The sequence below is a fragment of the Pelophylax lessonae genome (genome assembly GCF_965119305.1).
Source record: "Pelophylax lessonae genome assembly, chromosome: 5".
Classification (NCBI taxonomy): domain Eukaryota; kingdom Metazoa; phylum Chordata; class Amphibia; order Anura; family Ranidae; genus Pelophylax; species Pelophylax lessonae.
In genome coordinates, this window is record NC_138772.1 from 133086834 (window position 1) to 133100980 (window position 14147).

General features: G+C 44.7%; 1 protein-coding gene across 1 annotated transcript in view; it reads right to left on the reverse strand.

The window, feature by feature from the left end:
- GSDME (gasdermin E) overlaps positions 1-14147 on the reverse strand; it is a 287746-nt gene that overhangs the window by 143506 nt on the left and 130093 nt on the right. The window contains exon 4 of the mRNA XM_082257476.1: positions 9717-9837. Within this exon, the coding sequence (XP_082113602.1) occupies positions 9717-9837 (121 nt within the window). The remainder of the gene's footprint in view (positions 1-9716; positions 9838-14147) is intronic.

The following is a 14147-nucleotide window of genomic DNA, read 5'->3' on the forward strand; positions in this document are numbered from 1 at the left end:
AGCATTTAAGCCAAAAGAAACGCCAAAGGACCACTACCCAAACAGAGAGCCGAGCCACTAGGAGAGCTGCATCGAAAGAGGCATCACAGACAAACTGCAGCCCCTGGACCAGCTCATTCACCAGCTCAGCAAAGGCAGGGTGAGCCGTTCTCCCTCCAGGTCACGGCGTAAAAGCTTAGCCTACTCGGTCAGAGTTTGCGACACCAGGACAATGATGAATACCAGTCTCAGTGCCAAACCAGCAAGACTGTACATATTGCAGGTAACACCCTCCACCTTCCTGTCAGCCGGATCCTTAAAGGCTGGGGACTCTTCAACCAGAATCACGGTTGCCTTGTTCAATCTGGAAACCAGAGGGTCCACCACTGGTGGAACAGTCCACTTCTTAATAAGGGACACCTCATAGGGATAATGCCTAGTAAATCTCTTAGGGACCCCAAGGGGACGCTTTGGTCATCCCCACTTTTTAGCGACAATTCTGTCAAAATAGGCAGGGAAAGGAAACACCTTTGCCGCTCTGGATGGCTTGTGAGTGCCAAAGGGAACTTGCGCCTCAGTCGCAGCTGCGTCTTCCATCTTCAAGGTCTCACGCACAGATACAATCAGTGCTTCCACCAGCGCCTTGCCAGTTGCAGATGTAGAGGACAAAAAATAAAAAATAAAGGAACAGAGCGCACACCGCCCTAGTGTAACACCATTTATTTGAAGTTAATAGAAGCCATAAAAACAGGTACTCACAAACAGATAGGAAGTCATGCATGGAAATAAATATCCCCCGATGATGTTTACAGGGCTCTCTCCTCCTAGCCTCGGCGGCTCAGCTGTTCGTCCTGCACTAGTCAGTGAATATCGTACGGCTAAGCCAACCGCCTCTTATTACTCAAGGAGACTCGATGTGGTGAGCCTGCGCACGGTCCAGCCGCCGCCGCACACCCTCCAAGAGCCGGATGCTATAGCCGCTCAGAGAAACTGACAATGCGGTTAAGCAGAGGGAGACTCCACGATCGGGACCCAGAGCATGACTTGCATGGGGTTGCTAAGGACAACGTTTCGGAGGCGTAGCCTCCTTCTTCAGATGTAGAGGAGTCATCCTGACTATATGAGGAATCCAGGTGCGTAGTCGCAGACCCACGTCCGCAGCGGCTGAATCAGATTCAGGATCTGATAAGACAGATGAGGCAGGGGAAGGCGGGGGGCTCTTTTTGCTAGTCTGACGCCCGAAAACCACCTACGCCAGGACCAGAGAACCCAGCAAGGAACTAGTTTCTTTCTCCTGACTAGGCAGGTACCTATAGCAGGGAGAGGTAGTATACCCTCTTGGACTGCCCATAGGCGTAGCCAGATTCTTTTTCTGCCTAGTGTCCTACTGCTGTAGGGGGCAGTATAACCCAATGGTTAAGAAGATCAGGAGCTGTGTCCGTCAACGAACGAAAGAGAAATAGGATTTTTATAGTCACCATAAAATCCTTTTCTCTGAGTTCATTGACAGACACAGCTCTATATTCTTTACCATAGGGTTATGCTTCCCTCTACAGGAGTAGGAGTAGGACTGCCACCTACTCAGACAACACAAAAGCTTGGCTACGCCCCGTGGGTTGTCCTCAGCTAGCATAATTATCCTCTCTGCTTAGAGATACTCAGTTTTGTTACAAGCAGTAACAGAAGCAGAGGGGTGGGTGCTGTGTCTGTCAATGAACTCAGACAAAAGGATTTTACGAGTACAAAAATCCTATTTTTTCTTCCGTTCATTGACAAGGCACAGCTCCATATTCTTTACCACAGGGATGTCCCAAAGCAGTGCCAAACATAAGGGGCGGGAACAACAAACCCAAGGCTAAACACAAGCCAATCCAGATAATAATAACTCAACTAGAACAGTACCCCTACCTGAAATACACCCTCAAAAGGGAAAAACAGCCCCTCTTAATCGCAGCCTGCAAAATTTTGCAGCCAAAAGGAGACATTTGCAGATGCCAAACCATCCACTTTGTAAAACTGTGAAAAACATACTTACTGACAACCAAGTGGCCGTGGTGCACACCTGCGCCACTGACGCCTGATGACGCAAGACCCAAGAAGCACGAGTATAATGTGCCGTCACAGGGAAAGGGGGAAACTGACCTCTAAGTGAATAAGCCTGGGTCACCGTCTGTTTGATCCAACTGGAAATGATAGAGGAAGCAGGAATCCCCTTCCGTGGCCCCCCATAAGCACAAAGAGCGAGCCTGACCTCCGAAAGGACTCAGTGGCTGCCAAACAGACCAGAGTACCTCGAACAACATCCAGAGTATGCAAGGATTATTCCCTGGGATGAACCGGCCTGGAACACAAGGACAGCAGCACAATGTTCCCATTCAAATGGAAATCAGAGACAACCTTTGGGAGGAGCAGCGGCCGTGGTCAGAAGTGATCGCCACCAAAAAAAAAAAGCCACCTTTGTGACAGCCCAAGTACAGGGATCTCCTATAGGTCTTCAAAGGGAGGTTTTTAAAGAACAGACAGAACCAGGTTTAAATCCCACGGTGGAAGAGGAGAATGTACAAGTGGCGTAAAATGTCGAGCCCCTTGAAGGTATGTATGCACCAATGAATGGGAAGGTCTTTGAAAAAAAGACTGCCAAGGCAGACATTTGGCCCTTCACGGTGCTGAAGGCAGTTTCTGATCAACACCCCGTTGAAGAAAGGCCAGAACCTGAGCCGCCGAAAAGGAACGAGGATGGACTTTTCGAACCTCACACTAGGAAATGTACGCCTTCTACGTCTGATGATAAAGCTTTTGTGATGTAGAATTTCTCGATTTCACCATGGTCGGAATCACCGAGCCAGACAAGCCCCTGTACTTCAGCACCTGACTCTCAACAGTCAGGTCGTCAAAGCCAGCGACCATAAAACAGGATGGAAGATCAGCCCTTGAGACAGCAGATCGTCCCGGAGAGGAAACCTCCAGGGGACGTCGTCGACCAGTCGCACTAGGTCGTCGTACCAAGACTGGCGAAGCCACTCCGGAGCCACCAGGATCTCGTGACCTGGCCACAAACCTCGGCATCCTTCTGTGGAGCCAGTACACCAACAGATCCACCTCGGGGGTGCCTCACCGCAGGCAAATCTGATGAAACACGTCTGGATGAAGGGACCCTTCCCCTTGGTCCAACGCCTGATAAGGTAATCCACCTGCCAATTTTCCACGCCGAAGTTATACACGGTGGAGAGGGCTGAAAAGAAGCCACCCGATCTCCTACAAAGTCTGGAAAGTAATTGCCACATCGGTCGTCAGGGCCAACAGAGAGACTCTGCTCGCAAGAGGAGGTCATCCAGGTACCCCAGCACAGCGATTCCCCACTGATGCAGCAACACAAAGACCGGGGCCAACACTTCCATGAAGAACCAAGGAGCGGAGGCTACACTGAAGGGTAACGCCACAAACTGATAGTTCTCCTTTCTCACAGCAAAGTGGAGGAAACACTAATGCTGGGTGCAAATTGGAATGTGCAGGTAGGGATCTTTGATGTCTAAAGAAGCCAGGGAACCCCCTTGATGCAGGAATGCCACCACCGTCCGAAAGGACTCCATCCTAAACTTGTGCACCCGCACAAAAAATAGGGCCTAAGGTCCAGAATCGGACTAACTTGCCCTCCTTCCTGGAAACCAAGACAGGGTATTTATAAAACCCCCCCAAAAACGTTCTGAAGCCAGAACCAGGACGATTACACCCTGGGACAACAAGTCCTGTCCTGCCAACAATAGAGCTTGCAGCTGATCCAGGGGCAGGTTCACAGTGGAAGGAAAGAATCATTCCGGAGGACAAGAACTGAATTCTATCTTGGAACCACAATCACCTCATGGACCCACTGGAAAAATGGATAGGGGGAAAACCTTGTTAGCAGGTCTGGAGAAGCCTGCTATCTGATTGCCAGACCAAGGCTGCTAGAAAACTTTTGAAGAGGCTTTGAACCTTTTCTGAAGTCCCTGAGGGATGAAAAAAACTTCTTATGGGCTGAAAAGAAAGTCCCAAGCTGCCGGCAAGTCACCTTCCCCTTCGCAGACTGTGGAAGGAAGGTATTCCTACCCCCACCCCAATCAGACTCCTATTTATGTCATCCAGGGTAGCCCCAAACAGGTGCTCGCCCTGAAAAGGCAATTTAGTCAGGGCCTTCTTGGAAGTTTGATCCGCAGGCCAAAGCCTTAGCCACAAAATACGCCTAAGCATCAGTGCCGAAACAAATAGCTTAGAGACTCACGGGAACCACATCCAAGAATGGATCGCAGACAAACTGCAGATCCTGGCCCAACCGATCCGCCAGTTCACCTTAGGCAGGGGGGAAACTGGCCACCCCCCCATGGCCAGACGCAAAAGCGTCACCCACACCGTCAGTGTCTGGGACACCAGAGCGGAGGCCAAAACAGGCCCCAATGAGGCACCAGCCATAGTAAACACGTAACGACTCTTAGAGATCAGTGTTAATTTCGTCTACTAAAACCGACTAAAACGTTTTCGTCGACTAAATTAACAAAATTTTAGTCGACTAAAATACGACTAAAACTAAAACAATTCAGATGACTAAAATAAGACTAAAACTAAAATTGCATTTTAGTCATAAGACTATAACTAAAACTAAATAAAAAATTAGCATCATCAAAATTAACACTCCTCTGCTGGCCATTTCTATATCGGCAACACAATTCCATCTAGAGCATGTAATAATAGCACATTAAAGTTTAAACATGTATTGCACCACCGCATACACATAAGTAAGGAGCATCTACTAAGCTGCTGAAAACTAAACAATTAAGAAAAAGGCTTTTCTTATATTTTTCCCTAATATTTAATGTTGGTAATATATTTAGGTAATATGTGCAATGACATTACAGCCAATGGAGTTTACAGCAGTGTTAATTTCGTCAACGAAAACGTTTTCGTCACCGCTTTCGTCACCGGCATTTTTCAACTGACGAAAACGAGACGCAAAGTATAGCACATTTTCATCAAATGACGACAACTATGATGAAAATCAAATCCGTTTTCGTTAACGAACGAAAACTAAACGAGAATGTGAGGCAGGGACGTTTACCCAACTTCCGGTTTTCACAAAGCTCCGCCTGTGTGGCGTCTAGCGTGGCGTGCCCCGTGACATCCGACGTCACTACAGCCAGACGCGCCAGGCCCGACTCATCACACAGAACTGGCACCCGGCCACCACCACATCCAGAGCAGAGCACCCACTGTGAGTTAACAGCCAGGCCAGCTATTACTGCCTCCCTCAGTCCCCTCAGACCACTCACCAGTCACCACTGGCTTCCGATTCCGCCATCCATCCAGGACTGTGTGAGTGCATATAGGCCGCTGAGGCCTGCCCGGCCCATCCTGTTCAACAACTTCAGTTCAGAGTCAGACCAGAGACCACCCTTAAACCTGAGACCCCCATCCAGCACTCTGAGCAGCACGGTGTGCACTCACTGCACTGACTGCAGGCAGCAGCATTACAGGCCTTCTCTCTGACCTGACCATGACCATTTAGATGACTAAAATGAAAGATGTTATAGTCGACTGAAATGTACTGGAGTTTTAGTTAACTAAATGCGACTAAAACTAAAACACTTGCAGAAGACTAAAATGGGACTAAAACTAAAATGCCATTTTAGTCCTAAGACTAAGACTAAAACTAAATTGAAATTTGCTGCCAAAATTAACACTGTTAGAGATTCTGCCAACCTGTCAGCCGGATTCCTAAAAGCTGGGGATACTACCCCCGGAAACATGGTTGCCTTGGTCAACCTGGAAATAGGGGAAACCACCGCCGGTGGGACCGTCCACTTCCTCAGAGACACCTCCTTAAAGGGATACCAGACAGCAAAGAGTTTTGAGACCAACAAGGGTCGTATTGGATGCACCCAGCACCTATAGACACAATTGTCAAAATAAGCTAGAGAAGAGCCTCAGCTACATCCTCCAACATAAATGGCTCCTGCACAGACGCAATCAGTGCATCTACCAACACCTTTTTGTGCGGTGCAGCAGCCATGGAGGAATCATCCTCACTGTCTGATAGGTCAGGGAAACGTGGACTCAGACCCCATAGGATGGTCCCATCCGCAATGACCGAACCAGATGCAGGATCTGATGAAACAGGAGAGAGCGGGAGGATGCATTTGCCAAGCCAAAGCCCAATGCCATCCTTATATCCTTACATTCTCTTCCTCCGTTCCTTTTTGATTTTAACTTATTTCGTTTTTATAACTATTTTTATTCTCTTTGTGGTATATATATTATTCACACTTTTATCCATTTTACAGTTATGAAAATATATATGTGTATACATTATACCGTTAACTGTTTTTTTATACAATATATAGCTTTACATGTTATGGATAATTTTATTTTATTTTCTGTTCACCCGGTTTTGAAATATGCTATGGACATTGTTAATTAATGTTTTCGTTCAGTTCCGGAAACAGTGGTTTATCTAAGTATGAGGATTCAGTCCGTGACCTTTGTTTTCCGGTCCTAGAGTTGTTTATGCAAATATAATGGGGAGGAGAGCCCAGAATTGAAAATCTATGGTACGCTGCGCCTCAATGACATCATTTCCGCCGAGTCCCGGATGTGATGTCAACGCATCCACGTTTTTTCACAACGAGATTTGAGGCGCATGACGGCGTTATCATTGATTCCCGGATGCCTCCAACCCATTGCACTACAGCAACATCACTTCCCTGTAAGTTCCGGAAGTGACGCCATTTCATTGGCGGTTTATTATATCGAGTCTTGAAGCGCACGCCGACCTGATTGCAGGCTTCCTTGCGGTCCATAGCCCATTTCCTCCAGATGTAATAAATGAATCTACACATTATATATAGAGGACATTCAAATCGCTGACAATATCTTTTGAAAAAGGCACATATGCCGAAACATGTTAAGAGGACCTTAGTCAGCCCAGCTGTTTATACTACACACGCTATTCTTTCACGGATGTTTGTAAGTGTATCGGCTATTTTTAAAATAAACTGTTTTTAGCAATATTACGCTATGTATGTCCCCCTTCTTTTTGATATACCATCCATCGTGTGGAAGTGGAGTTTTTGACTGATCATACCTGTCAAGGATCTACACGTTATCCATCGAGGTCGGTGAATCTTGCTGGGACACTCCATCGCTCTCTCAAGCATGTTTGACCCCTATACTATACGGTATCTGGGTCCCATCCATTTGGTGAGCGCAATCTATTTTACCTTCACTGGTGTTGGGATTTGCTGCACAATTAGTTTACATCATTTTTCGTTTTGGATTTTTTTCATCACCATTTTCTACATGAAATTTTTTTTCCTATTGGACTTTTCATGTTGTTGGAATCTATCAATATTATTAGCGCTGCACATTTGTATTTCTTTTTTTCATTGTTTATCACTTTATTGTCTAGTGTTTGGTGTCAGCTGCTTTTTGTACTTATTAATTAGCGCAGTAATTTTGTTTCTACATCCTTATATCCCACAGGGGTTCAGCTACTGAGGCCCAAAAAAAAAGGAGGGGTGGGGACCACCAACAGGACCCCGCAAGGTGGTCCCCCACGGGCGCCCTTCCAAGGAGTACACTATCACAAAGGGGTCGATGCCGCTCCAGGTGAGAGATAAGTATCCAATCTGTGCTGGGTGCACGTCTAGTCTGTGGACCATGGAAGTAGCAATTGTATGGGAAATGGTTTGACAGCACTCCAGTGTCAGCGGATAAAAAGTCTTTATTTCCCCAAAAACATGACAGCACAAACTTGAGAAATAAATACTTTTTATCTGCTGACACTGGAGTGCTGTCAAACCATTTCCTATACAATTGCCCTTCCAAGGAGGCCCGCAGAGGTGGCTGCAAAGAGACCCCCCTAAAGGATACCCCCACAGTGCCAATAAGAAAGGCATATGCCCCACAGTACCATGGCAGCCAAACCTGCCTGGGACCTTGTTCTCTCCTCCCCAGAGCTGCCCTATCAGAAGGGGGCCGCAACTGGGTCCGCCCAACCCAGGATCAAGCTAGTAGGCCACAAAGCCGTAGCCTAAATTTTCAGGCTGCCGGATCTCGTGGTACTCAGACCCGTGGAAATGGGGCAACCCGCCCCCCCAGGTATCCCAAAAAAGCCCTTCCCCCCACCCCATAGCAAGCTCACAGAGGGCGACAGGGGGATAGTAAGATCGCAGGCACAAAGGCCAGGGGCACCCACAGCCTGGGATCAAACACCTGCCCCCCCCCCCCCCGTTTTGGCAAAGCTCAGTCATGACTGCATGTGGCCCTTCTTAGGAGTGGCTTTTTTTCTTGCAACCTTCGCATACAAGACACATTTGTGGTGAATTTGTGATATTGTTGTCACATGCACGCAAATTCCTGCAACTGCTTCAGAGTTGCTGTAGGCTTCTTGGTAGCCTCTCTGACCAGTCTCCTCCTGGCTCTTTCATCCAGTTTGGAGCGACGTCCTGATCCAGGGAGGGTCTGTGTAGTACCAAATACCTTCCACTTCTTAATAATAGACTTCACTGTGCTTCAAGACATTTATAAAGCCTCTACAGTATTTTTTTTATCCATCACCTGACTTGTGCCTGTTCAGAAATTTATGCCAGAGAGCTTTTGACAGAGCCTGGTCACCCATAGTTTATTGTTTGCTTCAGTTGCACTACCTGAGACTGAAATACTCCAGGAAAGTTACTTTCCTGCTGAGCTAATCAAATTGACCACAGCTGATCACAGTTGAAAGTCAAATGGATTTGTGTACCATTGAGAAGGAGATTAGCTACACCTAAATGAGTTTACAAGTCATTTTAGGAAGGGGGGGGGGGGTTGAATCTTTTTCCAACACTGCAATTCTTTTTTTGATTTAAAAGAAAAAAAAATCTGACATTTTAGATGTTGTACCTTTTATTTGGCTGTTATAAGTTGCACTAAGTAAACACAGCTAGATAAAACAAAAACTGTGTGTCTTCATTTCAGGCTGCAAAGCAACAAAATTTGATTATTTTAAAAGGGGGTGATTCTTTTCGATACCCACTGTATATAGTTTTTTTTTTTTTTTTTTTTCTACTTACCTTTTGGATGTTTCAGAGAAGCAAGTGTCATGTCTGCTTGCAAGCCTCTCTTGGCTAGATCAGCGTCATCTATCTCAATAGCTGGGTAGGGACTGGCTTAGTCCAGTTTTTATTGACATGCAAAAGGAGAAGCTTGGCTTCTTGGCTTCCCAGCCACATCATAACAAAGAGAACTAAGCTAGATATTTCCTTGTTGAAAATTTCATAAAACAGCCTCTAACAATAATAGCTGCAATTCTTAGCTTATGCAATGTTAATGGTGACATATAACAAATGTATATACATTCAGAAATAAAGTCCATTTAACTGAAAAAGAAAAATCTATGTAGCTTTTTTAAAACAGTGTTTTTTAGTCAAACTATTGGAGCGCACACTGTCAGGGAAGGTTAAGAAGATAGCCAACTTGTTCAGCATACAGTGTCACTAGAACTTATCTATTCTTTTTCTAGCTTTGGAATTGGCTCTGAAAAGCAAGAAAATGAACACCAGTAGAAAGTTCACAATTTTATGATTTCATATTTGTTGAACAAGCAATGAATGTTAAACTTATAATAGGAGAAACACGTGTTATAACAAATGTACTATGATTAGATTTATTATCACCTAGTATAATACAGACACCATTCGCTATGTATTATGCAACAGTCTCTGACTCACCAAAGTGTCCATCGCATTTCACAAGTAATTCCACAACTGCATAAGCAATGGCAGTAGGAGCAGGTATTTCCAGTACGGTGTTTTCATCCTTTGTAAAGTTGCCTTTTTCTGCTACGGATACCTATGAAAACATGGAAGTGTTGTACATGATCAGTGCTTTTTTTTTTTTTTAAATAACAAAACAAACAGGTTTATACTTCCCTACTCTGTGCAATAGAATTGCAGAGAGCAGCTCTGAACCTCCTCGTCTTGGGTCCCTTGCTGGCACTTCTGGCTCTTCTTCTCCAGCAAGTGCCCCAATAGAAAGCGTTTTTTAATTGGGGCACTTGTGTGGGCTCGCTCCTGAGCCCTGCTGTCTGCAAATCCAAACAGAGAAAGCGGGACTTAACCCCCGCTCTCTCATTACTGGCTTTGATGGACAGCAGCGGAAGCCAATGGATCCCACAGTCTCAGCAAAGCCTATGAGACCAAGAAGTGAGAGGAGAGAAGAGTTGCAGATGGCACAGCGCTGGATTGGATGAGCGCTTAGTTAGGTAAAAGGTAGGGTGAGGGGGGAGACTGTTGCCTACATTTTTTTTTTTATCTTAATGTGATTGTTTTTTTTTTTTAAAGAAAAAAAAAAAATACTTTACAAACATGTTATACTTACCTGCTCTGTAAAGTGGTATTGCACAGCCCCCGCCTCCTCTCTCTCCGGATTAGCTTTCCGACTTTGATGCAGCAGGAACCAATGGCACCATAGCTGTGTCTCAGCCAATCAGAAGGTATAGTTCAGGATGGTCAAGGCAGTCATGCACATCGCTGGATAGAGATGGGGCTCAGGTAAGTACTAGGGGGGCTGGTACACACAGAAGATTTTTTTTATCTTAATGCATAGAATGCATCATCATAAAAAAACATCTGACTTTGCAACCACTTTATTGCAAGAAATCCATGAAGGTAAAAAAATGTTTAGGCTTATAAAACACTTTAATTTAGAGCAGTATTAAATCCAAAAACAAAATTTTTTTCCCTTTTGGGATAAAGGTTTTGAATAAATAAATAATGATAATTTTAATCACCCCTGCTAGTGGTTATTCTCATCCATGTAAACTAATACATTGTGCGGGAGAGATTGAGTTGTGAAAAACAACAGACTTGCTGGCTGGATCACCAGATGAAAATAGAAGAAAGAAAGCATAAAAAAGAAAAATGAATACAGCTATCACATCTAAGAATTAATAATCTTCAATATATATAGAATGGTCTTTTCTTTTGGCTGCACTGCATTCTTTTGGCTTTGGTATTCAATTTCAAAAATGAGTTTCTATCCTTTATAAAGACCCCACCTCCCACATTTTAGTCAATGGTTTACTGTCCCAATCTATACAACTCCATAGGGGTACCAGGCCGGGGTGTCCTTTATCCCCAATATTATTTGCGGTGGCTTTTGAAACCCTGGCACTGAGATCTCAGCAGTCTCCTCTCCTAAAGGGCATTACTATGGGCGACAAAACTGATATTATAGGTCTTAATGCAGATGACCTTATTCTGTATTTGCAGGACACTTCCACCTCACTAGGAGCAGCAATGCAATTAATTGATGGTTTTGGCGCTTACTCAGGCCTTAAAATTAATTGGCAGAAGTCAGCACTGATGCCTTTTGATACCCGTGTTTACCCCCCGGGAGACCCCTCCCCAAGCCCTCTCTGCATAGTGTCTTTGTTTAAATATCTGGGGATTATTATTACATTGTCCCCCTCCGATGCTATAAAGGAAAATTTAGAGCCGTTACTTCAGATGATCAATCTCAAGCTTGGTGTTTGGACTAGGCTCCCTTTGTCAGTGGCAGGAAGAATTAATCTTATAAAGATGATTTTACTACCTGTCTATATGTGACATCCCATGTACCTACATCAGTGCCTAACTCATTTTTTAAAACCTTGGACATGCTCTTTGTCTCCTTTATTTGGGCTAATACTAGACGTAAACTTAAACGCTCTACCTTACAGCGCTCCAAGGCGGAGGCGGGCATGGCATTGCTTAATTTATACTATTATTACCTGGTTGGACAATTGCGCCACTTGACCGACTGGTTGGTTCTGGCCACCCCATCAGTGGTGGAGTCAAACTTTGCCCATGTACTCAGACTCAGACACTTGTTGGTGGCACAGGAGGCTCCGGCATGGACACTGGGTGGGCATTTCATACCAATGCTGACCTTGGTTTGAACGGTGTGGCAAGAGGCCAAGAAAATTGCAGATTTTAGGGACATTGATTTAGCTTTTCCTCTTTGGCATAACCCAATGTTCCCCTGTTTTCAATTGTTTATGGATTTTCGGTTCTGGGAGAATAAGGGAATTATTATCGTAGGAGATGTATATGAGGGGAATGTCTTAAATTCTTTTCAAACACTGCAGGGTAAATGTGATCTTCCCGAATCTCTTCCTATAGATATCTCCACCTTCGCAATGTACTCCAATCCCAGTTCGGGACCAATGACATTGGTTTTTCCAACTACCCGCTGATAAGTGTTCTGCGGTCTCAGGGGCCTTAATTCCCCTATATATCTACATTTATTATCCATTACAATTAACAGAACCCCTTTAGAGCCCACACTAAATGGCAGCAACTTATCCCTGATTTGTCTGATGAGGAATGGGAGGAGGCTTGCTCCTCCCATCTCTCAGTATCTCCGGCAGTCAACAATAAAATTGATTCATTTATATATGTTGCATCAATCCTATTTGACCCAGTTAGGCTGCACGCAATGCTTGCAAGCCCCTACATGTACTAGATGTACTTGCCTGCGCGCAGACTTTGCCCATGTCATGTGGCTGTGTCCGGTCAAGGGAAACGGGTGACCGGTGTATTGTCTGCGGTTCTGTCTTCTCTCGGTCCCATGCTCCCCATTGATTTGTCTGTTGGGGTTTTAGATGAGGAGCAGTGGCCGAGGCATACTAGAACTATGTTAATGGAAACACTATTCTTGGCCCGTAAGGCTGTAGCTCTTAAGTGGATTCAACCTAACCCTCCCTCTGTGCATATTCTTGGCCCGTAAGGCTGTAGCTCTTAAGTGGATTCAACCTAACCCTCCCTCTGTGCATATGTGATTGCAATTGGTTTTAGAGTTACTGTTATCCTTTATTGGCTAACTTCAGTTATTGAAGATATAGGCTTTCTGGATGCTTTGGATCACAACTATTATCACCAAAATGGGTCAAGAAAAAAACAGTTCTATTTTTTGTTTCATTTATATGCACTGTGTAACATAGTAAGTTTGGTTGAAAAAAAAAACAAGACACGTTCAACCATTAGAAGGGGGGGAACTACAATTTTTTATACACAAGCCTAGACTCACAGTTGATCTAGAGGAAGGAAAAAGAAAAAGAAAAACAAACACAGTAAAACATATTTCAATTTGCTCCAAAGAGGAAAAAGAAAGAGAAAGAGAAAAAAAGGGATTTTTGTCTTAACATAAAATCCATTTCTCTGATGTTCACTGACTGACACAGCTCCTGATCTTTTTATATTGGGTTATACTGTCCCTGCAGGAGTAGGACACTAGGCAGATAAAAAAAGCTTGGCTACGCCTATGGGCAGTCCCAGGGGTATACTCCCACTCTCAGATACAGTGGGTACGGAAAGTATTCAGACCCCCTTAAATTTTTCACTCATTGTTATATTGCAGCCATTTGCTAAAATCATTTAAGTTCATTCTTCTTCCTCATAAATGTACACATAGCACCCCATACTGACAGAAAAACACAGAATTGTTGACATTTTTGCAGATTTATTAAAAAAGAAAAACTGAAATATCACATGGTCCTAAGTATTCAGACCCTTTGCTGTGACACTCATATATTTAACTCAGGTGCTTTCCCTTTCTTCTGATCATCCTTGAGATGGTTCTACACCTTCATTTGAGTCCAGCTGCGTTTGATTATACTGATTGGACTTGATTGGGAAAGCCACACACCTGTCTATATAAGACCTTCCAGATCACAATGCATGTCAGAGCGAATGAGAATCATGAGGTCAAAGGAACTGCCTGAAGAGCTCAGAGACAGAATTGTGGCAAGGCACAGATCTGTCCAAGGTTACAAAAAGATTTCTGCTGCACTTAAGGTTCCTAAGAGCACAGTGGCCTCCATAATCCTCAAATGGAAGACGTTTGGGATGACCAGAACCCTTCCTAGAGCTGGCCGTCCGGCCAAACTGAGCTATTGGGGGAGAAGAGCCTTGGTGAGAGAGGTAAAGAAGAACCCAAAGATCACTGTGGCTGAGCTCCAGAGATGCAGTCAGGAGATGGGAGAAAGTTGTAGAAAGTCAACCATCACTGCAGCCCTCCACCAGTCGGGGCTTTATGGCAGAGTGGCCCGACGGAAGCCTCTCCTCAGTGTAAGACACATGAAAGCCAGCATGGAGTTTGCTAAAAAACACCTGAAGGAC